The sequence below is a fragment of the Oreochromis aureus genome, linkage group 23 (assembly GCF_013358895.1).
Source record: "Oreochromis aureus strain Israel breed Guangdong linkage group 23, ZZ_aureus, whole genome shotgun sequence".
Classification (NCBI taxonomy): Eukaryota; Metazoa; Chordata; class Actinopteri; order Cichliformes; family Cichlidae; genus Oreochromis; species Oreochromis aureus.
The window spans coordinates 2072354-2099008 of NC_052963.1; the positions used below are offsets into that span (position 1 = coordinate 2072354).

Consider the following 26655-nt stretch of genomic DNA (forward strand, 5'->3'; position numbering starts at 1 on the left):
CAAAAGAGAAGGGGTGCAAGAAGTGCAATAAAATGAACCACTTTGCCAAAGCATGCCGTTCAGAAGCACAACATCAACCCAACCCAGTGTACTCTATTAACCCTGACACTCCAAGCGATGAAACGGAGCTATTCATAGATTCCATAACAAAGTGCAATGAAGGGGAGGCTGATGAACAGGCTTACGCTGACGTAGAAAGTAAGAAGTATTTCAAGCAGGTCAGCTTGGCACCGCCCACACGCACACTATCTGGCTATGGTGGAGAAAAACTCAACATCAAAGGCACCTGCCAGTTGAAGTGCAGATGGAAAGACATTCACAAGATGCTGACCTTTGACATAGTAGAAACTGCAGCACCCCCCATGTTAGAGTTGAGAGCATGCCTGGATCTAAACCTAGTCAAGCTGGTCATGTCAGTACAGATCACAAGCGTCATGGAGGAGTTTGCTGATGTGTTTAAAGGCATAGGGAAATTCCCAGGAGAATGCCACTTACACATTGACCCAGACGCCATGCCCATCGTGTGCCCCCCACGGAGGATCCCTTTCACACTGCGGGAACGACTGAAACTGGAGTTGGATGACATGGAGAAAAATGGCATAATCGTCATCTGGCAGGAGCACAGTACTTCAGTGTCATGGATGCTCGCTCAGGCTATTGGGCCATCCAATTAACCACCAAGTCATCGCTCCTCACCACCTTCAACACGACCTTTGGCAGGTACCGCTTTCTGCGCCTTCCTTTTGGGATAATATCAGCACAGGACATTTTCCAAAGGAAAATCGATGAGACATACGAAGGGCTCAATGGAGTGGCAGCCATCGTAGATGACATCCTTGTGTTTGGCAGGACAAAGGAGGAACACGACGAGAACCTCCGTGCCATGCTTGAGCGCACAAGGGAGTGAGGAGTGCGTCTCAATCCAGAGAAATGTGTCATAGGCGCCACAGAAGTGAGTTACTTTGGACACAAACTCACCCGCGAGGGCATCCAGCCAGACCCGAAGAAACTGCAGGCCATAAAGGACATGCCACCTCCTGAGAATAAGAATGAGCTCGAGACAATTCTTGGAATGGCGAACTACCTATCTAGATTCTCACCACGACTATCAGAAGTGAACGCACCGCTGCGTCAGCTGCTCAAGCAAGACTCGGACTACGACACGACCAAGGAGCTACGGCTACAGGTAGATGCATCGAAGTATGGTTTGGGAGCTGTGTTGATGCAGGACGGACACCCAATAGCATATGCTTCAAAGACACTGACCCCAACAGAGGTTAACTATGCACAGATCGAAAAAGAGCTCTTTGCAGTGTTGTTTGGATGCAAGCGTTTCCACACCTACATATACGGCAGAAGAGTCATCGTCGAGTCGGACCACAAGCCATTGGAGCACATACTGAAGAAGCCAATCTCTGTAGCCCCTGCTTGTCTGCAGCGCATGCTGTTACTGCTGCAGAGATACGACATAGAGATCGTGCACCGGCCCGGAAAAGACATACCTGTGGCCGACACACTGTCCAGGAAACCATTGCTCGAGCAAGACAGCACGCTGAGTGAAGGCATGGAGGACCAGATCCACTCAGTGATAAACAGCCTCCCAGTAAGTGACAAAAAGCTCTCAGAGATACAGGCTGCAACAGGAAGCGACCCGCAGCTCACCCTGCTGAAGCAAACTGTGCATGATGGCTGGCCTGAGGACAGGAGAAAATGCCCCAAAACCGTTTTGGACTTCTGGAATTTCAGAGATGAAATTTCACACTTCCACGGCATCATCTTCAAAGGTGACAAAATCATAGTGCCAACAGCCCTAAGAAACAATATGCTGGAGAGAATCCACACTGGGCACATGGGGATTGAGCGGAGTAAGCAGAGAGTGAGGGACGCCCTCTTCTGGCCAGGCATGGGCAAGGACATAGCTGCCACGGTGGAAAACTGTTCCATATGTCAGGAGAGGCGCGCAGCGAATCCCAAAGAACCTCTCATTCCACACCAGATTCCTGAGAGACCATGGCAGGCCGTGGCCTCAGATCTCTTCACATGGCATGGACAGGACTACTTAGTAGTTGTGGACTATTCTCTACCACTGCAGGGTCCGTCATCAAAAAACTCAAGGCCATATTCGCCAGACATGGTATACCAGAGAAGCTTATCTCAGATAACGGCCCACAGTACAGCTCTCGAGAGTTCAAGGATTTTGCAGTCACATGGGACTTTGTCCACACTTTGGTTCGAGCCCCGGCTTGGACAGTCTCGGTTGTTGTGTCCTTGGGCAAGACACTTCACCCGTTGCCTACTGGTGGTGGTCAGAGGGCCCGGTGGCGCCAGTGTCCGGCAGCCTCGCCTCTGTCAGTGCGCCCCAGGGTGGCTGTGGCTACAACGTAGCTTGCCATCACCAGTGTGTGAATGTGTGCGTGAATGGGTGGATGACTGGATGTGTAGAGCGCTTTGGGGTCCTTAGGGACTAGTAAGGCGCTATACACATACAGGCCATTTACCATTTACACGACCTCAAGCCCTTTGTACCCACAAAGCAACGGCCTTGCCGAAAGAACAGTCAAAACGGCCAAATCAGTTCTGGATAAAGCTCATGCTCAGGGAGTAGATCCCTACCTGTCTCTATTGGAGCAAAGGAACACGCCAAGCTGATGGCTTCAGGTCACCCGCGCAGCTCCTCATGAGTCGACGTCTGCGCTCAGTGATTCCCATCACCGGACACCAGCTGGTACCTCGCATCATAAGCCAGACGGTCGTGCAAAAAACACGGATGGAAAGACAAGAGCATCAGAGGCAGTACTACAATCGCAGCACCGCCCCACTACCGAGGCTGCAGCAGGGGGACCACATTCGCCATCTAGAGACACTAAAACACCAACCATGGACACTAGCCTTGCACTGACCACCAGATCAGGACGAGTGGTCAAACCAAGGGTCATCCTTGACCTGTGATTGTAAAGGGTATAGGCGGATTGCTGCCCTAAAAGAAAAAAAAAATAAACATATCAAATGTCGATGTACTAATGAGTGCATATCCCGTGTTGCATTGTTGTCGTTAGTCTTATGCCGCAATAATTTTACACATGACAGTGTTGAAAAACTGTTCCTTATCTTGTTCAGGATGTTCTACTTTGAAATGCATACCAGCTGTGTCACTGGCAGACATTTGAAAAAAGGGAGATGTTGTATTGTTTATAATGTTTGCACTCCGTGCTTACTGTCCCTTGTGGTTTGCCGTAGTGGCAACGGGGAGTGTTTGTTTTACGGAAGTGGGTGTGGTTATGTGAACTGAACGAGCGGCAATAAAGAAAATGGTGGCTCACGAAGCAGATTAAGAATACTTTATTCATGGTTTGAGAACAGAATATTACACAGGTGACCCTGAATCCTCCCTTAGTTATGCTGCAATAGACGTAGGCTGCCGGGGATTCCCATGATGCATTGAGTTTTTCCTTTCCAGTCACCTTTCTCACTCACTATGTGTTAATAGACCTCTCTGCATCGAATCATACCTGTTATTAATCTCTGTCTCTCTTCCACAGCATGTCTTTCATCCTGTTTTCCTTCTCTCACCCCAATCAATCACAGCAGATGACCCCACCCCTCCCTGAGCCTGGTTCTGCCGGAGGTTTCTTCCTGTTAAAAGGGAGTTTTTCCTTCCCACTGTCGCCAAAGTGCTTGCTCATAGGGGGTCATATGATTGTTGGGTTTTTCTCTGTACCTGTGAAGCGCCTTGAGGCGACTGTTGTTGTGATTTGGCGCTATATAAATAAAATTCAATTGAATTGAATTGAAGATGTGACAGGGGATTTCTAAAAATCACCCTGGTCTTTCTTCAGCTTAGACACTGCAGATTCTTTCACTCGCGAGGGCAGTCATGGACGCACGACCTGCGTCTCATCATTGCCTGCGTGCTTTATTTATACAGTTCTGTGTCTGTGTGTGTGTGTGTACAAAGATAACAACGTCACTCAGAGCAGCGGGTTTTTCCCTTTTCTACATCTGTATGTTCTTGTAAAAGAGCTGAGGTTTCTCTTCTCTACATCTAAATGTTCTCTGAAAACAGGAAGCGGTTAGTAGCTGAATAAGTTCATCACACAAGTTACTAGGTGAAAAGTCACGTAGACATGTGCTTAATGATAAATGAAAGAATTCATTTCATGTAGCTGATCACATACACAATTTTCTTCTGACAAGATGTATTAAAAACAATAGTCGAACCCTGAGGGACACCATAAGTAAGGGAGGTAGAGGATGACCTAAAATCAGAGACCACCACAGAAAAACATCAGTGATGTAGATATGAGAACCACTCCAAGGCAGTTCCAGGTACACCAACCAAATGTTTTAGCCTTTCAAGCAGGACGTGGTGGTCAACGCCGACGCGAGGTCCAACATAAGCAGAACACATCATTTTCCTGCATCGTTACTAATCAAAATGTCACTAGAGACCCAAGAAGGCCTGTTTCCATGGAGTGAACTCAACAAAAGCCAGACTGAAACTTATCAAAAATGCTGTGTTTGTCCAGAGCCGCTATAAGTTGCTTAGCCACAACCTTTTTAGAAACTTAGCAATTAACTGTAATTTAGAGATTGGCCGGTAACTGCTCGAAAGAGAAGGGTCTAGCTGAGGTTTTTTTAAAAGTAGGAGAATGGCAGCATTTTTAAAATAAACCGGAAATATACCAGACGCCAGTGAAGAGTTGATTAGAGTGAGCACACATGGACCAATAGCCTGGAAGACATTTTTGACTAATGATGCAGATACAATGTCAAGAGGACAAGAGGATGCTTTCGCTAAATTCACTAGTTAGAGAGAGATAGTTGACGATGGTTGGGCACAAAGCCTCTTTAACGATGTCTCATAATTGACTGGGAGACGAAGGGAAAGAAAATTTAGCAAAAGGTGCACAGAGAGAATACAAAACAACAAAATACAAAAACTGCAGGAGAGAGCAAACACATGTTAATGGCATAGAATAGCAGCATTGGAGAGTCAAAAACAGTGCATTAGAGGTTCTCCAGTGGGCTGAGCCTAAGGCCTAGAATATGTTTCAGGGTCACCCTAACCAGTCCTGAGTCTAAGCTTTTTTTTTATATACTCAAAAAGTTCAATTTAAGTCCACTGTTAAAAGCACATGGGACATTATGAATCCAAACTGGGAGCTGGTTCCACAGAAGACGGGCCTGATAGCTGAAGCGCTCCCATTCTACTTTTGGAAACTCAGGAATCACAAGTAAGGCTGTGCTCTCAGTGGGTGCTTTTTGTTTGATGCAGTACTAAAGGATCTTTGGAAGATATATAGCATCAAAACTTGATAAAACCTGCAGTTAGGGGTGGATCCAGTGACCCTGAATGATTCCTCACTTGTGTCTGTGGGTTTTTTGGCTCAGACTGCTGTAGGATTTCATTTGCACTGTGAACTCCACTCACAGCACTTTCTTACTATGAGCCTCATTCACCTACATTCATACAAGTACCTAACACTTTAAGTAAGCGTTCACACACTCACATGCTGATGGGGGTATTGGGGGCAGTTTGGGGTTCAGCAAGGACAAATGCAAAATGCAGTAGTCGGGGATCAAACCACCAACCTTCCAAATAGACAATCAGCTCTACCCCTTGAGCCACAGATACGTCCCAAAGCTTGCAGTATTTGGTATTTCCAGATGGCTTCCCATCCAAGTACTAACGAGGCCCCATACTGCTTAGCTTCTGAGATCAGGTGTGCTCACCGGATCTAGGAAGGCCATAAGCCTTTCTATACTTTCTTTTTTGAACTTGAGAGATAAAGTGATTATTGTTGTGATTTAGCACTATATAAAAAAACCTTTTTGAATTGAAAACTAGATGGGGTTTGTTTAAAGTGAAGGATATTAAACTGAAATGAACAGTCAGTCAGTTTGGGAGAAACTCTCTCTCTGTTGTTCTTGGTAGTAAGCTTGCTGAAGCATTTTAAATCAGACAAAGGTTTTCATGGAAGTGAACCTTTGACTTTTGTGTCACTTTGCTTTCTCCTAAATGTAACAGAGAATAGTTTAGCTGTATTGGAACACACCAAATAATAGAGCAGGATGATGATAGAAATCTTAAAAATCAAGCCACTCAAACCCCAAAATGTTCCATTCTCTGTAGGAAAAAGAAACAAAGTAACAAACACGGTCTGAGGTCTGTCACCAGTTTGTTCAAAACGCCACTCTATCATGCTTAAGTAACCAGATTGATGCTAATGAGTGATTTTTTGTTTCCTTTTTTTTCTTTGTTACATAAAGATTTTAGTATTTGAATGTCTCGATGCATGGTTAATCCAGAAAGTTGATTCTGCTGAAAGCTGAACAGAATCAACTTTCTAGCTAAGCTGCCATTCTGATTGTCTTTTTGGCATTTGTCCTACTGTTCTCCTTCATCAGTTGTCTTTATCGTTTTTTTTCATCTGTATTCTCTCTCTTTTTCTCATTCTCTGTCTCTCTCCTCTTCTCTTTTTTCCTCTCTGCAGTGCACACTTTTCCAGAACACCTTTTCCCCCCGGCTTCCAGGAAACTAAATATAGAGACTGGTGCAGACAGCTCGGCCTTATAACAAATGGTAAGCAGAGCAAAGCACGGCACAGCGCAGCAGAGCAGAGCAGTGGCAGTGTTCATAAGGATATACTGTGGCTTCATTTCACTAAACAACAAACCTCATGCAAACAGCAGACAAACCATATGGAGCACACTTAAAATTAAAACCCGGAAAAAACAACCATGAAGGAAATTTCATATTTAACACAGAGATAAGTGTTTTATATATGTGTGTATCCGTATAACAAGGTGGTTGTTGAAAACAGCTTCATCAGATGTGAACAACAAGAGGTGTCAAGACAAGTTTCACTCATCTATATGTACAGATGAGTGACAAGTTTAAGAACAATATGCAAATCCCATGTTATAGCCTTTGTAGCAATAAGATCTCAGCTCAGCTGAACACCTATGGACGTTTTCCTAACCACATGTTAGACAGGGTTCTTGTTGGGCTCTGCCTGAAAATTTCAAGCACAAGAATAAACACAACAACATGAGACACTGAAAACAGCAAAGGTCCTACCAGACTGGTCTGACTGGGGTTCATCTGTGGCTCCCTGATCTGCAAACATTCAATAGTCTATATATGCTTCCTGTAGCTTTTCTACATGCAAGCCATGATCACGAGAGAATCCATGTGACTTCAAGTTATACACCTATAGCTGAAGCACATATGGTTGCAAGAAGCTAAAGGCCAGGGAGGTTGCAGCAACAGGTTTACATAGATAATTCATCTGTTACATGTCAGATATTTTTGTGCATATTTTGTGTACAAATTATGCAAAATTGTCTTAACAACTTGGTAGGTGTATAGCTAAATACTCTAGCTACTTTCCTCCTTGGTTTCAGACTGGCCCTCAGGCTGGTGCTTGTTTTTACTATTTAGTGCTGCATTCTGTACTTCACTGATGAGCAGATGCTAGCCTGTGGGAGATCATCATATATGGTTTGTCCAATGCACTTGTAGCTGCTCTTATCCTAACAATTTCCAGGGACTTCCAGGCCTGTACTACCAGCAGGATTTTGGCTTGTCCAGGTAACTTCAGGGGTAACCCTGGGTTTTCAGTACTATGAAAGCATTTCACTTCTTACTAGGGTAAATCGCCATGGTAACTTGCTACAGACCTAACCTGGGCCCTATAGTACGAAGCAAGTTCAACATACTCATACTCAACATTCTTTCTGTTATCTGGATTCACTTAACCTAACATTGGTGACGCAGCCACATAAAGCTGGTTATCAAGTTGTGAAATTAACAACTTGAGTTGTTTCATGTCAGGGGTGGTGTTCGTAGCATCTAAGCTGGAAATTGTGTGACACATTTTCACAGGAGTGTATGTACAGTGGGATGCAAAAGTTTGGGCAACCTTGTTAATAGTCATTATTTTCCTGTATAAATCGTTGGTTGTTACAATAAAAAATGTCAGTTAAATATATCATATAGGAGACACACACAGTGATATTTGAGAAGTGAAATGAAGAAATGAAATCAATATTTAGTAGATCCGCCTTTTGCAGAAATTACAGCCTCTAAATGCTTCCTGTAGCTTCCAATGAGAGTCTGGATTGTGGTTGAAGGTATTTTGGACCATTCCTCTTTACAAAACATCTCTAGTTCATTCAGGTTTGATGGCTTCCGAGCATGGGCAGCTTAACTCACACCACAGGTTTTCAATAATATTCAGGTGTGGGGACTGAGATGGCCGTTCCAGAACGTTGTACGTGTTCCTCTGCATGAATGCCTTAGTGGATTTTGAGCAGTGTTTCGGGTCGTTGTCTTGTTGAAAGATCCAGCCCCGGTGCAGCTTCAGCTTTATCACTGATTCCTGGACATTGGTCTCCAGAATCCGCTGATACTGAGTGGAATCCATGTTTCCCTCAACTTTGACAAGATTCCCAGTCCCTGCACTGGCCACACAGCCCCACAGCATGATGGGACCACCACCATATTTTACTGTAGGTAGCAGGTGTTTTTCTTGGGATGCTGTGTTCTTTTTCCTCCATGCATAACGCCCCTTGTTATGCCCAAATAACTAAATTTTAGTTTCATCAGTCCACAGCACCTTATTCCAGAATGAAGCTGGCTTGTCCAAATGTGCTTTAGCAAACCTCAAGCGGCTCTGTTTGTGCTGTGGGCGGAGACAAGGCTTCCTCTGCATCACTCTCGCATACAGCATCTGCTTGTGTAAAGTGCGCCAAATGGTTGAACGATGCACAGCGACTCCATCTGCTGCAAGATGATGTTGTAGGTCTTTGGTGCTGGTCTGTGGGTCGACTCTGACTGTTCTCACCATTCGTCGCTTCTGTCTATCCCAGATTTTTCTTGGTCTGTCACTTCGAGCCTTAACTTGAACTGAGCCTGTGGTCTTCCATTGTCTCAATATGTTCCTAACTGTGGAAACAGACAGCTTAAATCTCTGAGACAGCTTTCTGTGTCCTTCCCCTAAACCATGATGGTGAACAATCTTTGTCTTCAGCTCATTTGAGAGTTGTTTTGAGACCCCCATGTTGCTACTCTTCAGAGAAAATTAAAAGAGGAGGGAAACTTACAATTGACCCCCTTAAATACTCTTTCTCATTATTGGATTCACCTGTGTATGTAGGTCAGGGGTCACTGAGCTTACCAAGACAATTTGAGTTCCAATAATTACTTCTAAAGGTTTTGGAATCAATAAAATGACAACAGTGCCCAAATTTATGCACCTGCCTGATTTTGTTTAAACAATTATTGCACACTTTCTGTAAATCCAGTAAACTTCATTTCACTTCTTAAATATCACCGTGTGTGTCTCCTATATGATATATTTAACTGACATTTTTTATTGTAACAACCAACGATTTATACAGGAAAATAATGACTATTAACAAGGTTGCCCAAACTTTTGCATCCCACTGTATGTAATTTGTTGATTTAGAACATGGATAAATGCGGTGCTACTCGAAGACAGAATGCATACCAGCAATACCTGGGATAGTCAGGCAAACAAATGTCAATTTATCTGTCAAGAAATAAAAAGATTTCCACACCGTCTTCATTAGGCAGTACCCTTAAATGTTTCATTTAATCCAGTTCAACGTTTGAGAGCTGTGATGTGCAGCCGTCATTTGAGAAATAAACAACAGCATTGACAGCACACACTAGATTACATTTTGTTTTCAAAACTTAATTTGATCTGTTTTACCAGGTTTAACAGATCCTTTAGGTTTATTTTTATAGTCACTAAATTAGTGCAACAGGTCATTAAGGGGACAGTCTGCCTGGTAGTGATGTGTCGGTCGCGAACGAAACGGCTCTTAGAGCCGACTCTTTGAAGTGAACGACGCGAGCCGGCTCCTTATTGGGAGCCGTGTTTTTTTCTTTTCTTTCTCTCACCCTCTCTCTCGCACTTTTTTCCCGCTTCTCTCCGCACGCGAGCCTTGTGCTTGCGCTGAGCAGAGGGGGGAGGGGCGGTAGCTACACTCGCAGTAGCACAGGAACAGAGACGGAGGGAGAGAGAGAGAGAGCCAGGGACAACAACGTCACATTAGAAAGGTATAGTAATCATCCACAACTATTTTCAGTGGCGGATGATAAAGGATTCAGAAAGTTTATTCATGCAGGCCCATATGACAGAGAATGTACATCTTCTTTTTGTTTTCATATTTTAATTTATATTTAATTGTGTTGTGGTTTGCAGTGTTTTGTGTTGTTTCATTTTAAATTTGTTTAAAAGGAAAAAGCTGAAAATTTAAATTGTTAAAAGTTGAAATGTAAATTGTTGGTTTTTGTATTTTACAATTTATTTATTACATTTTATGTGGAGTGAATAAATAAAAGTATATTTACGGTGGCCCCTAGAGACAAAGCACGTACAAATTCCAAAACACAACGGAGGTGCTCCAGGACGCTAGGGGCAGTGTTGAGCTTTTGTTACCTAATGGCTACACAAGCCAGGAATTACCAACGACCGGATTTGGTGTGTGGTAGTAACAGGTAAATGAACATATTTTTTTTTAATTATTTGAATATATATGAGTGTTTGTGTATAAATACACAAACAATACACATATGCTTTCAATTGTGTAATTTAAGTGATCTAGGTAGCTCTGTTTAGGAAGGTTAGTTAACGTAGCAATGTGTTTTGGAGTTTGTACGTGCTTTGTCTCTAGGGGCCACTGCATATATTTATATATGAACATATATAAATAAAACCACGTTTTTTTTACATTAGTAATTCCTTTTGTGCATAATTTTATATTGTTGTTGATATTAAATTAGTTAAAGCAACAAAACAACCTGAAGAGCCGGTTGGGAGCCGAAAGAGCTGGTTCTCTGAAAAGAGCCCGAATTCCCATCGCTACTGGCTGGTAAACGAATCTGACTTGTGGGACTACTCAGTTAAATGATATACATGAGGAAGCTGGGTAGGCACTGCAGGCAGGTAGAGCTAGCTGTGTCTACCCACCACCACTTTAAAAGGGCAACAGTCTTTAGAAGCAGAGACTCTGACCCTTTAGACCAGGGGTGGGCAATTCCAGGCCCCGAGGGCCGGTGTCCCTGCAGGTTTTAGATCTCACCTTGGGTCAACACACCTGAATCACATGATTAGTTCGTTACCAGGCCTCTGGAGAACATCAGGACGTGTTGAGGAGATAATTTAGCCATTTAAATCAGCTGTGTTGGTTCAAGGACACATGTAAAACCTGCAGGGACACCGGCCCTCGGTGCCCACCCCTGCTTTAGACAGACAGCCGGTCAGGATTTCCTGTATGCAACAATATACCAGTCAATTCACCAAACTTGATGTAAAGGAAAATGAAAGTTGTATGATGCTTCTACAAAGCAGTTTGAACACAGAGACAATATCTTTCTCTTATCTTACCTAACTGAACAATTACAATCATGCTGAGTGGAAACAGGTTATTTGTATAAGACATGGATGCCAAAATATGAGGGATTTATAAATAATATTATCCACGCTATAAAGACACTATAGAGGAAATTTGGACTACTTATTCAAACTGGTAACTGTAAGTTAGTACAACTGTTACAAGGCTTCGGTGCTTTTATCCATCTCTGTTTTAGAATTACAGCGGTCCCTCGTTTATCGCGGTAGTTACGTTCTAAAAATAACGCACGATAGCTGAAATCCGTGAAGTAGCCAACTTTATTTTTTACAATTATTATAGATGTTTTAAGGCTGTAAAACCCCTCACTACACACTTTATACACTTTTCTCAGACAGGCATGGACATTTTCACACTTTTCTCTCTTGTTTGAACACTCTCAAAGCTCAAACCTTCATAGAAAAATAAGTCCAGTATTATAGAAACCAAAGGGGAGAAAACTTACAAACATACAGTACAGCACTTCAGAGTCACACTGCTAGCGGTTGAAGATTTATGTAAATTTGACAAGCTGAATGCATTCTGTACTGGACAGGAGACACAGCAGGAGATTGATTGACAATCAGGATGCAGAACACAATGTGCTGTACGAAAAAAAAAATCATGCAAAATTGCACAAAAAAAATCTGCGAAACAGCGAGGCCGCGAAAGGTGAACCGCGATATAGCGAGGGACCACTGTATTCCCTGCAGAATGGTTGCATACTGCCATCAGGAAAAAATGAAGCAAGTAATAAAGTTCATCAGAGAAACCAAGGATTTTAGACTCATTAACAAATTCAACATCCATCTTAATATACATGCATGATTGTTTTCTAAAGGAAAAATCATAGTGCCTTTATGCCTACCTCATCATTAGCATCATCATCAAGTCAGCAAGCTGTTTTGATGTTGACACAGTCAGTCCACCAAACACTTGCCTTAGCACCCAAGTCTTTGTCCATTTGCATCATGACTTAATCTAAATAATTACTATAATGACAAAAAGTGCTGCTTTGAGTCAGTCTGAATCTTGCCTGGAAAAACGAGCTGTATCTGTCTTCATTTGTACATTTTCTTCTGACAACCTGAGATAGCTAGGTTAAAGTGTTTTTTTCATGTCAAATTAACGAATGTTGTTACAATTTGATAAAATACTTTCAGAGAAACATGTCTTTCCATAGTTCATCTCAAAAAGAAAAGGGTAATTGTCCTAATAAGAAATGTGGGCTGCACTGATATAATAGTATTTTAAACAGAGATAAATACAGAAAAAAAATGCAAACCACGTCGTAACCTTGGAGAATAGGAAAAGGAAACTGCAGTTTGAAAACTCCAAAGCCACAATGATGAGTGGGAATAGTGTGTCAAGTATATCTGTGTAAGTGTGAATTTCAGCTGCAAATCAGTTTTTAAGTAAAAGCTTCAAAGATAAATATTGTGATCAAAGAAGAACGTTTCTAATGTCCAGCTCCCTGAATGTAACAGCGAGCCGGTTAATGAAAGAGGGGAAGCCAAACAGGCAAATCAATCAATACATCAATAAACCACTTATGTCACAATCAGCACTTCTCCAAACCAGTTAAAACACCTCAATTAAAGCGATGAACTCACCGAGAACTCCGAGCCGGTAATTGATTGTGATGACGATGACATTTCCATAGCTGGCCAGGATGCTGCCATCAATCATGTTGCCAGTTCCCTCCATGTAGGATCCTCCGTGGATGTAAACCATGACTGGCTTTAACCCGTTCTCATCGTGGATATCTGTAGACAAGAAAATGAACTGTTCTAAAGACACTATGATAAGGAATAACACATATACCATTTTAATGTGCTTTAGGAAAAGATTGAAAAATGAAGCACAAATCAAATGTATTCAAAGATGACAACATTTCTCTAACTTCCCAGACCATAAAGGGCTTCTAAGACCCCCAGGCCAATTTTGTGGCACTTCAATTAACTGCACATTTGTTTGTCATTAGTGGAAAGAGATTACATCAAAGCATCAGATGCTTTAAAGACCTTAAGGCAACCACTATGTTTTAATTGTGGGGCCCCATATTGACAGCGTCATGATCTACTGTTGGGTTCTTATATTTCACTTAATATGAAACTTTTAAACTTAAAGTGGCTTACATTGTTTGAATCACAAGGCTGTGGTATTTGAAATACTAATTAAAATACCTAAAACTTCCCTGTTTCAGGGGCTGAAAGATTATGAGGGTAATGATTATAGTATTACTTTACATCATGCATCTTACTGCTAACCATACATACAATATGTATAGTAAAGTGTAAAAGGTCATTCCTCAAAATAAGATCCGTGGCTCCTCCAGTTCATGTGTCAAAGTATCCTTGGACAAAGTTCTGAACTCTGAACATGCATTTACCCAGTAGGCACAGATGAATGGATGGTATGAATTTGGTGTAATAGACTGAGTGACTCTTGTAGCAGCAAGCACTACTGCTCACGTTGTGTAGCATGGCACTTATGTAGCACCTTTCCGTTCACTAAACTGGATGTTCAATGTTATTTTTTTGCATTTCAGTAGAAAATATGCCAACAAATTGTGCATTTGACCTCTGGCTTGGGCTGAATTTCCTGGGCTATCCACTAGCACACACCTGAATGCTCCTGACCAGCAAACGTTTGTGTTTATAGATGTGTTCACACTTAAGTGCTACTTAACTTCATTCCTACAGACGCAGCAACAGTGCCCTTAGTTTTTCACATTATGCATTGAGACCTGTGAAAACCTTTTTGCAGTTGTGCAATACTCAGTTTAGATCATACAATCAATATGCAAGTTCTAAAAACTATTATAGTGTGTACAGCGGGGAAATTAGTTTGACCTTTCTCTTCTTTAGTAGGACCCTTCCATTTAAGTACCAGCCCATTTTAAAGTGGACATTTGAGGACTGTTGTGCTGGAGATATGGTTTGACATTCTCGAGCAGACCTGATGGCTTTTACCCAGTAATCTCTATATCTGTCTGCTCTCCCACCTCCTCCTTTTGTTCTTTATATAATCCACAAGCAGCATGGCAATCAGGCCAGATGAATACCGTGTTTATGAAGCTCCCCAGTTGTGATTAAGCAGCATGATTAGTACATGTGTAGGTGGTCATTATAAATTAAGAGCAGGTCCTTTGCATAAAAGAAGATGGAATGAGATGTAACCAGTCAGAAAAAGCAAGGTCTGCAATAAATCACCCAGCAGCAGCTTCTTCATCTGGACTTCAACATATTTTAACAAGAAAATATCTGAGAGTACGCGGGGAGTACTCTGCTGCCACTGACACAGAAAAAGCGTTAGTGGACACATTTTTTTTCAACTCACTTCTATTAACCCAAGGGTGAAAACTCTAGAATGGAGTTATCAGTGCTGTCCTCACATTGCCCAGCATCTCCTGCACTATAACAGTTCTCAGTGTCCTGAAACCAACAGCTGAACGAACACATTATCAATGGCCCTGCTGACTAAACTGCTGCAAACTCTCCCAAATGTCATCTCGATGAAAGCATCTACTGAGGAAAATACTGAATTGGGAGTAGAGGTGACCAACTAAACATCTGAAACATTTGATTCCGTGTTTACTATAAACTTGCAGATAGAAGCCTATTATATACCGCCATACATCTTAGTAAAAGCTTCTGTTTGAGAGAGTATATTACTGTTAATCTAATGTTTAACAGTATCATATGTTTTTATATTATTTTAATTTATAGAAAGTCAGCCTGCTTCTTTTTTTATTCTTGATGATAACAAAATGATGATTAATTAACACAATATTCTGCTATGTGTTACATGCTGAAGAACCTGAACAACACAATCACCCCTGGACAATTTACTGATAGTTTCATGTCCTGTCAAATCACCTCAGGTTCACTGAGGCTTTCCAGTGCAAGGCCTGTGATCACCTGTGATCAACCCTGTTCATCATTTAAGCCAGGATGAATAGGGTTGTTCTAGCACGTGACATTTTTTATGGAGATTATCTGCTGTTGTTGCCTCAGGTTTTAGTTACAACATATAGAGTTGTTTGTATAATACAGTAAAAAGGCTTAACATTTATAGAACTATTAACCACTCTGCGTCATCTGAATGAATGAAATGTTTTAAATCATAATGTTTCACATCTCAGTATTCTTAATTTTCTTTCCATTGTCATCACACCCATCTAAACAGACCAGTTAGTGTGGATGAGTCTATCCTATTTGGCTAAAAACAAAGGTGTCAGCGACAGCAAAAACTGGTCTCTTACTGGTCTGTTCTGCATATCCTGCAAGCTGCGTGGAAAGCACAATGATGTGCAAAAGCTGGCTGTATGTATGAGGCATGTCAGTAAGCTTGCTACAAATTTAACCAGGCAGGCAGGTGGGCATGGAGCAGGAGGAGTGTATCACTCCACTCCTCTGCATAGAAAACAATGACGTGAAGCAGTGGAGAGCAGCCCACAGAGAGAGGTTATTAATCTCTGATGTGCACTGAATGGGTACCTTAGATTTGCTAATGTCTCTGCATCAAAACTGTCAGAAGGAACTGGCGCTAACACCTGAAACCAACCTTGGACTTACTATACATAAAAGCAGGCCTGTTAATTACAGAGCCATGATGGCTGAATGGTGTTAGTGTGTTCCTGTTTATCACTCAGTTCCACATTAGTAGAGGCCCAGTGGAACAGTGTGGGTGGTGGAAACAACCTTGAAGAGGCAGCTGCAGAAAAAACAATAGCTGTTGCCATTAACTTGTCATAGTCTCTAACTGATAGGCATCTGATGGTCGCTTCAGGCCTCTGTGGGCTCAGACAAAACTATTTGTTGGCTCTCCATCAAACTAACAGACAAACTGGCTGTTGCTACCCATCTCTTCTGGTGTATTGCACCAGTGGAGTCAGAGGTCAGGAGAGAAGGAGGGGGTGAGTGAATGCACTCAGGGCACTTTTATCCAACAGAGAGAAGCCCTGCAGATTTAGAGCTGTGTTTTATGACTGGAGAAGGAGAGGTGGTCGTGGAGCACCATGTCCCAATCCTGTCAGCTTGGAATGCACTTAGAATTAAAGAAATCAAAGTGCTTCAAGTACTCCTCTCTCTGCCCCGTTCTTACTATCTCTGTGTATCTGGCTCTCTGTACTCCCTTGGGCATGTGGAGCTGCCTGGGTGACTGTGCAGCAAGTTTGTCCCACACATTCATCACTGCCATCCAGGCTGGGGAGAGAATATATTCTTCTACTGGCTGTGCATGTTGCACACATTACTCATTTTATATGGGTGTGGAGGCTGAAGAGAGTGAAGAGAGTGGCGTAATGTTTGGGGTAGTGTAGTGGGGGTGGAGGGGTCTTTCAGCTTTTTCTGCTGTTGGCAGTAGAAGATGGTTAATGGAAGCTCAGTAAAGTGCATCTCCATCGCACCACTATCACTGCAATCACAGTGATATAACCTCCTCTCTCAGGAGTGATAGTTGCTTTTTGGCCCAGGGCATAAGAAACAAACCTGCACCGCAGACCACCTACTCTGTATGTTTAAACCAGGGGTAGGCAACCTTTTTGATGACGAGCAGTGTTGGGTAAGTTACTTTAAATTAGTAACTTAGTTACATTACTAGTTCTCTAAAAAACTAACTCAGTTACTTCAAGTTACTCGTTACTTTCAAAGTAACTAGTTACTAGGGAAAGTAACTTTGGTTTTACTCAGAATTCTCTTGTTAATGTGTTGCTTCCATAACTGGATACCCAGCCAGATTGTCAGTCTTCTAGCTTGCTTACTTGCCACAAGTGCACTGTGCCACCTACCAATAGAAAGGAAAAAATAATGTGCACATTTCCACGAGAGAAATCCCACGCCTGGACCGTCGTTGACCGTCGCCATGATTCTAGCCTGCTTTTTACATCCAACACAAAAACTGCAGTCTTGGTGCTTTTGATTGTACTCAGAACTTGGAAATTCTGCCTTCTGAATAGGAAGATGTAGGTAACACCAGACTGCAGATGAGCTGCATACAGAGCTGGACTGGGACAAAACAATCATCCCGGGCATTTTGACTAGAGACCGGCCCACCATTATAGGAAAAATCATAAAGCCTTTGAATGAAAACAAACACTGTTGTGACAGTGATGTACACTGTTCTGATGGTATATATGTATCAATCTATCAATCGTTTGTTGTAAGACTCAGATAATTATTTTTTTAAAAGCGAGACATTTTAAATGAGAATAATAAAGAAAAGTATTTCTTTGTGTCCCCCTTTCCCTGCTAATGCCCTACCTGGCCCCCTGGCAACACTTTGCTAGACCCGCCCCTGCACAGTTACCAGCTGTCAGCTACGTAGAAAAGGATCCTGGTGTTATTTGTCTCTCAGAAACAGTTCATAACTTCCCTTCAACTCATTCATGTCACCTAAAAGGTAAACCTGTTTCTCCATCACCTGTTCAGCTCTGATGATTCAGTAAGGACATCTCCTGGTTTCATCTGCATGTTTCCCTCTCACCAGATAACCAAACCGATATCATGACCAGCAGCTTTACAGCTGTGGCTCCAGCAAACATCAGCTGATACTAGAAATTAATATTAAATAAATTCTAACAACAGCTGATCAAGCTTAAACGTGCTGCTGTTGTTCAGCGCAACATCCACTGGTTTCCTCTTTCTGGCGCAAAGTGGGCGATAAACAAACAAGAGAGAAAAGCCGATCAGCTGATCACTGATCAGTTTCGTGACTGAAGTAGAAACAGGAGAGAATGAGAGAAGAAGAGGCAGGTGCAGCTTCAGCTTTGTGTCTTTTTCATTGTAGCTGAAGTCCGGGACAAACTGTGTTCCTTTTCACCTCAGTACGAAACGCGTCATATTTTCTCTGAATACCAGACGATTCTGTTTTTTACGGGACGGTTGGCAACTCTAATAATTAACCGTATGAACAAAATAAAGTTCAACATCAGTAACATAGCACCCACACAGCTGTATAGAAACTCCGTCATGCTAGCTAGCACGCAGTACGAGTTATTGTAACTGACTGTAAAAAGTCAGCACAAGGAAAATAAACTCCACCTAAACTTGGTTTATATCTGACTCCGATAGACTGCAGGTCATAACTTCTTACCTGAAGTTCAGTTCACCTGACACGCGGACCGGCGGCCGCTTCGGGTCTCTCCTCTTGCCTCCCTTTTCCTTCATCCACCTGCTGGCCTCCACCACTTGCTAATGTTATTGAATCTGTGGAAGCTCCGCGATATCCACCACACGAAGTAACGAGTAACGAGCCTATCTAAATCCCAGTAACGAGTAACGCGTTCCTGGCATAATAACTAGTTACCGTGCTTGTTACCACAATAATAACGTAGTTACTGTAACGCGTTACTTAATAACGCGTAACGCGTTACTTAATAACGCGTTAGTCCCAACACTGATGACGAGTGCCATCTAAAATTTCCTCAGAAGTCAATGTGCCACATCATTGCATTAGCAATAAATTTAATAACGCTCTATATTAACAGTTGCTGCACTGAGCGGACAGCTCCTGAAGCATGTGAAGTTCCTGAATGTGGAAATGTCAACATCGCTTGAAAAAACTGCCAGCTAACAACGTCCCTCTCACCGGTAGGCTAAGTTATTTTTAGCTAATTACAAGTTGAATCTGATAGTTGGGGTTGTTAGCTAAGATACCGTCATTAAGAGGCGGCACAACTAATGTGTGTATGCGAGCTAATTTGCGATGTGCACCGCTGGCCGGGCCATTTATTTTTTAATGCACCTTCACAGATTAATTCACTGAGTGTCGTGCCCAGGGCTGGACTGGGACAAAAAAATCAGCCCGGGCATTTTGACTAGAGACCGGCCCACCAGGTATTATAGGAAAAGCCATGAAGCCTTTGAATGAAAACAAACACTGTTGTGACAGTGATGTACAGTCTTGTTGGTATATGTATGATTTCTATACATTTTACATTAGATAAAAACTTTGGTTGTAAGATTCAGATAATTATTTATTAAAAGTTAGACATTTTAAATGAGAATAAGAAAGTATTTCCTTGTCCCCCCCTTTCCCTGTTAATGCCCTACCTGGCCCCCTGGCAAAACTTTACTAGACCCGCCCCTGCACAGTTACCAGCTGTCAGCTACGTAGAAAAGGATCCTGGTGTTATTTGTCTCTCAGAAACAGTTCATAACGTCCCTTCAACTCATTCATGTCACCTAAAAGGTAAACCTGTTTCTCCATCACCTGTTCAGCTCTGATGATTCAGTAAGGACATCTCCTGGTTTCATCTTCATGTTTCCCTCTCACCACATATCCAAACCGACATCATGACCAGCAGCTTTACAGCTGTGGCTCCAGCAAACATCAGCTGATACTAGCAATTAATATTAAATAAATTCTAACATCAGCTGATCAAGCTTAAACGTGCTGCTGTTTAGCACGACATCCGCTGGTTTCCTCTTTCTGGCGCAAAGTGGGCGATAAATAAACGAAAGACTGGACTTGCGTCAGAAATACCGATCAGCTGATCATTGATCAGTTTCATGATTGAATGAGAGAAGAAGAGGCAGCTGACAGCGTAAAGACGCAGAATAACTCCAGCTTTGTGTCTTTTTTCCATCCTGGCTGAAGTCCGGGACAAACTGTGTTCCTTTTCAGCTCAATACGAAACACGTAATATTTTCTCTGAATGCAGGACGATTCTGTTTTTTAAGGGGTGGCAACTCTACTAACTAACCTTATGAATAAAATAAAGTTCACTATCAGTAACATCACAGCACCCACCCAGCTGTATAGAAACTCCATCATGCTAGCTAGTACCCAGTACGAGTTATTGTAACTGACTGTAAAAAGTCAGCACAAGGAAAATAAACTCCACCTAAACTTGGTTTATATCTGACCCAGATAGACTGCAGGTCATAACTTCTTACCTGAAGTTCAGTTCACCTGACACTCGTCCTCCTGCCTCCCCTTTCCCTCATCCACCTGCTGGCCTCTGTGGAAGCTCTGCCACAGCCACCACCAAACAACTGAGTTATTTTTACACATCGGCCAGCATCCAGCCAATCCACCACCTTTCACTGTTTATACCATTACAAAAACAAAAAAAAAAATCATCGGCCCATAAAAACTAAAAATCACCATCGGCCCACTGGGCAAAGGCCCGGTATGCCCGATGGCCAGTCCAGCTATGGGCGTGCCATCAGTTAACCCTTCGCATGCCAGCTGTGGCACGCGTGCCCAGGGTTGCCGACCCCTGGTTTAAACCCATCAGAGAGAAGAAGTAAAAATCTTAAGCAATGACACATTACACAAGAACCAGACAGAAAATCAGGGGCGACAAGTCTGATGGAGTGATGGATCTAGATTTGAAATTTTTGATTACTGACAACGTTTTTGGTGCTGCATTCCAGCAGGTAGTGTATGGGATTGTGTCAAAATTGAATCCTGGAAAAACACCATCGGATTTTCATCTACGATGCAATACAATCTGGAAAGCATGTCATTAGCAATGGCTTCATTTTTCAACATAATAATGATCCCATATACAATGTCAATGGAGTAAAAGCATACCTGGATAGAAAAACACACCATGAAAAGGGTTTCAAAAAATCTTTGGGAAGGGACATTTTATATTATAAGTGTACAAACAACGAGCAGCCAACAACATAAAAAACATCATGTAGATCCATCAGAATCAGAATCTGCTTTTTTGACCAAGACACTGTATCGTACAAGGATCTGGGCTCCAGTTGTTCCTTTGTTCTCAGTGTACATAACCAAACAGACAACAGACAATAACAACATGTGTAGCATGTTTACATGTACAATGGTGCAAAGTGTGACAATGTTAGAATAAATTGTGGAATAAATATGGAATTGATAATGGAGTTATCGGTCGCAGCAGATGGCCCCGCCCCTCCCTGAGCCTGGTTCTGCCGGAGGTTTCTTCCTGTTAAAAGGGAGTTTTTCCTTCCCACTGTCGCCAAAGTGATTGTTGGGTTTTTCCCTGTATGTATTGTAGCGTCTACCTAAAGCACCTTGAGGCGACTGTTGTTGTGACTTGGCGCTGTATGGATAAAATTGAACTGAAATTGATTTGATTAAGTTGTTACTGTGTACAACTTTGTTGAACGTAGCCTCTTGGGAGAGTCATTTGGTTTCTTACTTTAGGACATTGGTAGCTAAACCTGGATCTAGTAAATGTCTGGATACTCGACTGGATGGCAGTTTGAAGCCTTGGCCAATGAACTGGTTTCTGTGAAGCTTCTATTCTCTAGACTCATCACAATGCTTTCCTAATCATGCAACACAATAAAAAAGTGTGAAACTGTGTGTATGCTTCATTTGCAGTTGTTGGAAAAGTTCAGCTAATGCTCAAAAGCAAACTTCAAGAGTGATTGTGGCACATGAAGTCTAAAAGGTTCTCTGCAGTGCTGCCAGTTGCATCAGCACTGAGGTATAGGTGGAACCACAGGGGAGCTACAGGAGTAATTCATTGCCACTGCAGATGTTCAAACAGTCAGTGTGCATCGATCCTGAGTGCTTCCCTTAAAAAACAGGCAAGCCAAAGAAGCGCCTGAAGATGCTTTTTCGAGACCTCTCAGCATAAATCAATCTATTCTCCTGGTGCATCAGGCTATATTAAAATCTGATGTTTCAACCTAGCTGGTATATTACTCTTTAACAGTGAACTTGAGCTAGTAGTAGGAAACTACTGAGTGCATAATCACAGGCAGTGGGTTTCTTCTTGCAGTTAAAAAGGTGGATATCCAATATGGCTCTTTTGTCTCTTTTCTCAACACCTGCTGTCAGCAAATGGTGTGTTTTCTGATCTGTTGTAACATCAAAATATCATCTCCCAGTGATCTGGCCCATCTAATGTCAGGTAAAATGTGCTAACCCTCTTTGGGGTAAATGCAATAAACTAATGTAATGAAACCCCTGAGGAAATGCAAGGTTTTTGCAAGATCCTAATATAAAACATTAAATAAATAAATCACAGTTACCTGCAAAAAATTTGGAGTATTTCAAACGTATCACTTCATAATATGTTTTCAGCACTTTATTCAACCAAAATTCATAGAAAAGAAGTTGACTACACAATAAAACATTTACTCCTGAAATTGGTTCATCTGTCACAGATACCAGTTTGTGGAAAGAGTTTTCATAAGATAAGATAAGATAACTCTTTATTGTCATTGCACAGTCATACATAGTACAATAGTACAATGAAATTGGAAAACTGTCCTACGTCGGCACTACATGTAACACAACACGACACGATATGACACATCACAACGCAACACAAACAACACAACACAGTATAATAACTTAGTAATAAAAAAGAAGAATAAGTGTATTTGTATTGCACACTGTTATTATTGCACATTAATTATTATTGCACCTTGTTATAAATATAAATATTATTATTATTACTGTTTTTACCGTTGTTAACGGTAAGTCCAGGTAGGTAGCCATGATGTAATCAGTGGCTCAAACTGAGATAAACTGAGTTAGAAATGATGATGTTAAACTGATGCTGTAGCACATATGCTTGCAACATTTTTACATAATTAAATAAATAATAATTTGATTGTAACTTTTTGTCAATCACTGTGTTTACGTCAGAAATGATTAATGTAACAAGCCAAGTCATAGTTGATACATACATTTTAGTTCAGTTATTTCAGTTAATTTACTAATATATTGCCAATCCACAATTTGGGATGGGATACTGAGCTGAGGAAAAGAAGGGCAATGTGATGGGAGGCATGGAAAACAGGGAGGGAAGGGATCCTTTGATTCTGCTGAATCGAGCAGAGAATTACTGCTGTGGCAAAATAATCTAAGCAAGTAAAGACGAAAATTAAAAGCAGGGTTGGACGAGGCGATGAGACCAGACTGGGACAGAGTAAAGTGGGTGGTTGATAACAGAGAAACTGGTGGAAGAGGAGGTAGCATTGAAAGATGTGATACATTTTTACCGTTCCTTATTTTATTCTAGCTTTCTGGTCAAAAAACTGATTAGAAATCACATGAATGAAGATATTTAGGTTTCATTTAGTTGTAGCCAATTTTCTGTGGAATTACTAACTCTATGACTAACTAAGAGAGAAGGTGGGCAAAGAGACTAAAGTGAAATGTCTTTGGTTCAATGTACCCTTTAACTGAAACATGCACTTTGGCTTTTTAATCTCCATATGATCTACCATTCTGTACACAACACAGAGAACAAAAATAAGAAAAATCAATACTGTGCTGTTTGGTTATTATCATGCAAGCAAGGTGTTAATACAAGACAGGAACAAAGAAACACACAGGTGTGGCACATGTTTTTCCAGAGCTACAAATTTCTCTTTCTAAACAACACAGGTTAGCGCTCATGCTGCACCAAGGAATGAAGGAAAAAATGTACAAAAGGACATTTTAGATGTTTAATTATAGGGACCTCCTTCCTATTTAAAGCTGCCTCTTTGCCTCAGAAACCGCTGATTTAAAAGGTTAATCCCCAAATTTAAGCCTGGATAGGAGTTGGAGGATACTGCAAGGAGACCAAAACCTTGGAGACTCTTGAAAAACAGCTACGACCTGCAAGAACTCGGTCACATGATAAGTGAAACTGGCACATTTTAGTTATGACTTTTAGCAGCGTTTGAAAATCACTGTTTTATGTTTTCTACTCTTCTGATTTGGAGGCTTCATAAACAAATATAAACAGCCTACAAAAAGAAGGTATTTGTACAGTATTAGTTTAATTCATAATAAAAGTAACCAAAGACTCTCTCGTGACTGCAAGCCATTACAACTTTGCTGGAGAGAGTAGGAGGAAGGAGTCACAGGAAATTATTTTTTTAAAAAGGTCTTAAGATTTGCAGTCATGCATTAGTGTCAGGCTTTGATGCCACTGGTCAAAAAGGGGAACGCCCCAGTTTAGAGATATTACAATTGCATTTTTTTGGCTTTGTGACCTGTGACCTTTTGCTGCCAAAATTAATTAATTCATTGTAATGTGTTTGTTTGTGTTAGCTGTTATGCAAAACACATGTTCCCTGTATTGCAAACTGATCAAGATTTGATAGCAGTTTCATTAAACTGAATAGAATAGAATAGAATAGAACAGCCTTTATTGTCATTGTACAGGGTACAACGAAATTGGAGTGCCACTCCCTTGGTGCAAAATGCAATAATAAATATAAATGTAAAATATAAAAAGTACAATAAAACAATCGTAAGTACTCAAACAGTAGTAAGTACGATATATACAGGATAGCAGCATTAATATAATGATAGTATGAATAGCAGCATAATATAGTGACAGTGACAATATGGTATAGTTAAGCAGGTTCAATTGTTTTTGTGCTTATTTACTACGGTGATAGCTCTGGGAAAGAAGCTATCCCTGAATCTGTTTGTCCTGGTTTTATGTGACCTGTATCGTCGGCCTGACGGTAATAGTTCAAACAGTTGATTGCTGGGGTGAGAATGGTCCTTGATGATATTGCCAGCTCTGCTGAGGTACCGAGAGTTTGCAATGACCTCCAGGCTGGGCAGAGAGCAGCCAGTGATCTTCTGGGCTGTGTTGATGACCCTCTGCAGTACTTTCCTGTCTGCAGCTGAGCACCCTGCATACCATGTTGTTATGCCGTACTGTGACAATGTTTTACAAAAAAGGTAAAAAAACAATTACTCTGATGACATTATTTCTGCACAATACTTATGTTAAGACTTTTGATCCATTGCCCACACAACATTTGCAAATAGTGTAACTAAGCCAAATGGTATATCTTTGTTCTTGTTAAAAAAGTCTTAACAACACCAACAGAATTTCAAACTAATAGCTTAAATAGTACAAGTAACATCATACACTACTGGTCAAAAGTTTTAGAACAGACCCATTTTCAAGTTATTTATTGCAGTTCATGTTGTTCAAGTCCAATTAAAAGGTGGAAATGGTACAAAGGTAAGTTTAGCCAAAACTGAAAAATAATGTTTCCTTCAGCATCCAAAGGCTCAGAAACAAACTGTGACAGGAAGAGGTCTGCAGACCCAAAGACACGACTGAACCAGAGGACAAGTTTCTGAGAGTTAACAGCTTGTGTGATCGGCGGCTCACAGGACAACAGCTTCAAGCAGCTTAATAGTGGTCGTAGTGAGCAAGTCTCAGTTTCAGCTGTGAAGAGAAGACTTCAAGCTGCAGGTTTGACAGGATGAGTTGCAGCACGAAAGCCAGACATCAGAATAAGACAAAGAGGCTTGTCTGGGCCATGAAACACCATTGGAGTCCATTGGAATATTGAAGACTGGAAGAAGGTGTTATGGACTGATGAATCAAAATTTGAAATCTTTGGTTTATCACGCAGGATCTTTGTACGCCGTCGAGTAGGTGAAAGGATGGTTCCACAGTGTGTGGCATCAACTGTCAAACATGGAGGAGGAAGTGTGATGGTCTGGGGCTGTTTGCTGGATCCAGGGTTGGTGACTCGTACAGAGTGAGAGGCACCCTGAACCAAAACCACAGCATTCTGCAGCACCATGCAGTACCCTCTGGTATGGACCTAGTTGTTCCTAGTTGGTTCCTACAGCAAGATAATGACCCCAAACATGAGTCCAAGCTGTGCCAGAACTACCTCAGGAAAAAAGAACAAGATGGTGAGCTTGAAAACATGGAGTGTCCAGCACAGTCTCCAGACTTAAACCCCATCGAGCTGATTTGGGATGAACTGGACAGAAGAGTGAAAGCAAAGCAACCTACAAGGTCCGCATTTATGGGAACTTCTGCTACAGATATGGGAGAATATTTGATTTCTATTGTAGAAAGAATGACACGGCTGTGTTCAGCTGTTATATCTGCCAAAGGGGGCTACTGATGAGTCAAAGGTTAGAACACATTTTGGTCTGTAAACTGACTCTGTGATTTCTTTTTTAACTCCAATTTCTTATTTGTACAATGCTTTCATTTCAGAGTGCAATGAGACATTAAACTGATTAATTTTCAGTGAAAAAGGATAAAAAAAATTTGGTTGTTCTAAAACTTTTGACCGTGTATATTACCATGTAATTTTCCATTTCTAAAAATAAACTCTGTAGATGCTAGAATGTTTATTTTTGTGGTTGCCTTTTTTCTCAGAATACAGTGTCTTGGATAATCATGTCCCGCTTTATCTTGTAGACCTCATTGTCTCACCCCAACAGAACACTTCACTCTCAGACTGCACACTTACTTCTGGGTTCTTCGGTATTTAAAAGTTCAATAAA

The 26655-nt window shown here is 41.5% G+C and overlaps 1 protein-coding gene across 1 annotated transcript in view; it reads right to left on the bottom strand.

Moving 5' to 3' along the window:
* Positions 1-26655, bottom strand: part of nlgn4xa (neuroligin 4 X-linked a) — a 172939-nt gene that overhangs the window by 120065 nt on the left and 26219 nt on the right. Inside the window, exon 3 of the mRNA XM_039607350.1 lies at positions 13038-13190. Within this exon, the coding sequence (XP_039463284.1) occupies positions 13038-13190 (153 nt within the window). The remainder of the gene's footprint in view (positions 1-13037; positions 13191-26655) is intronic.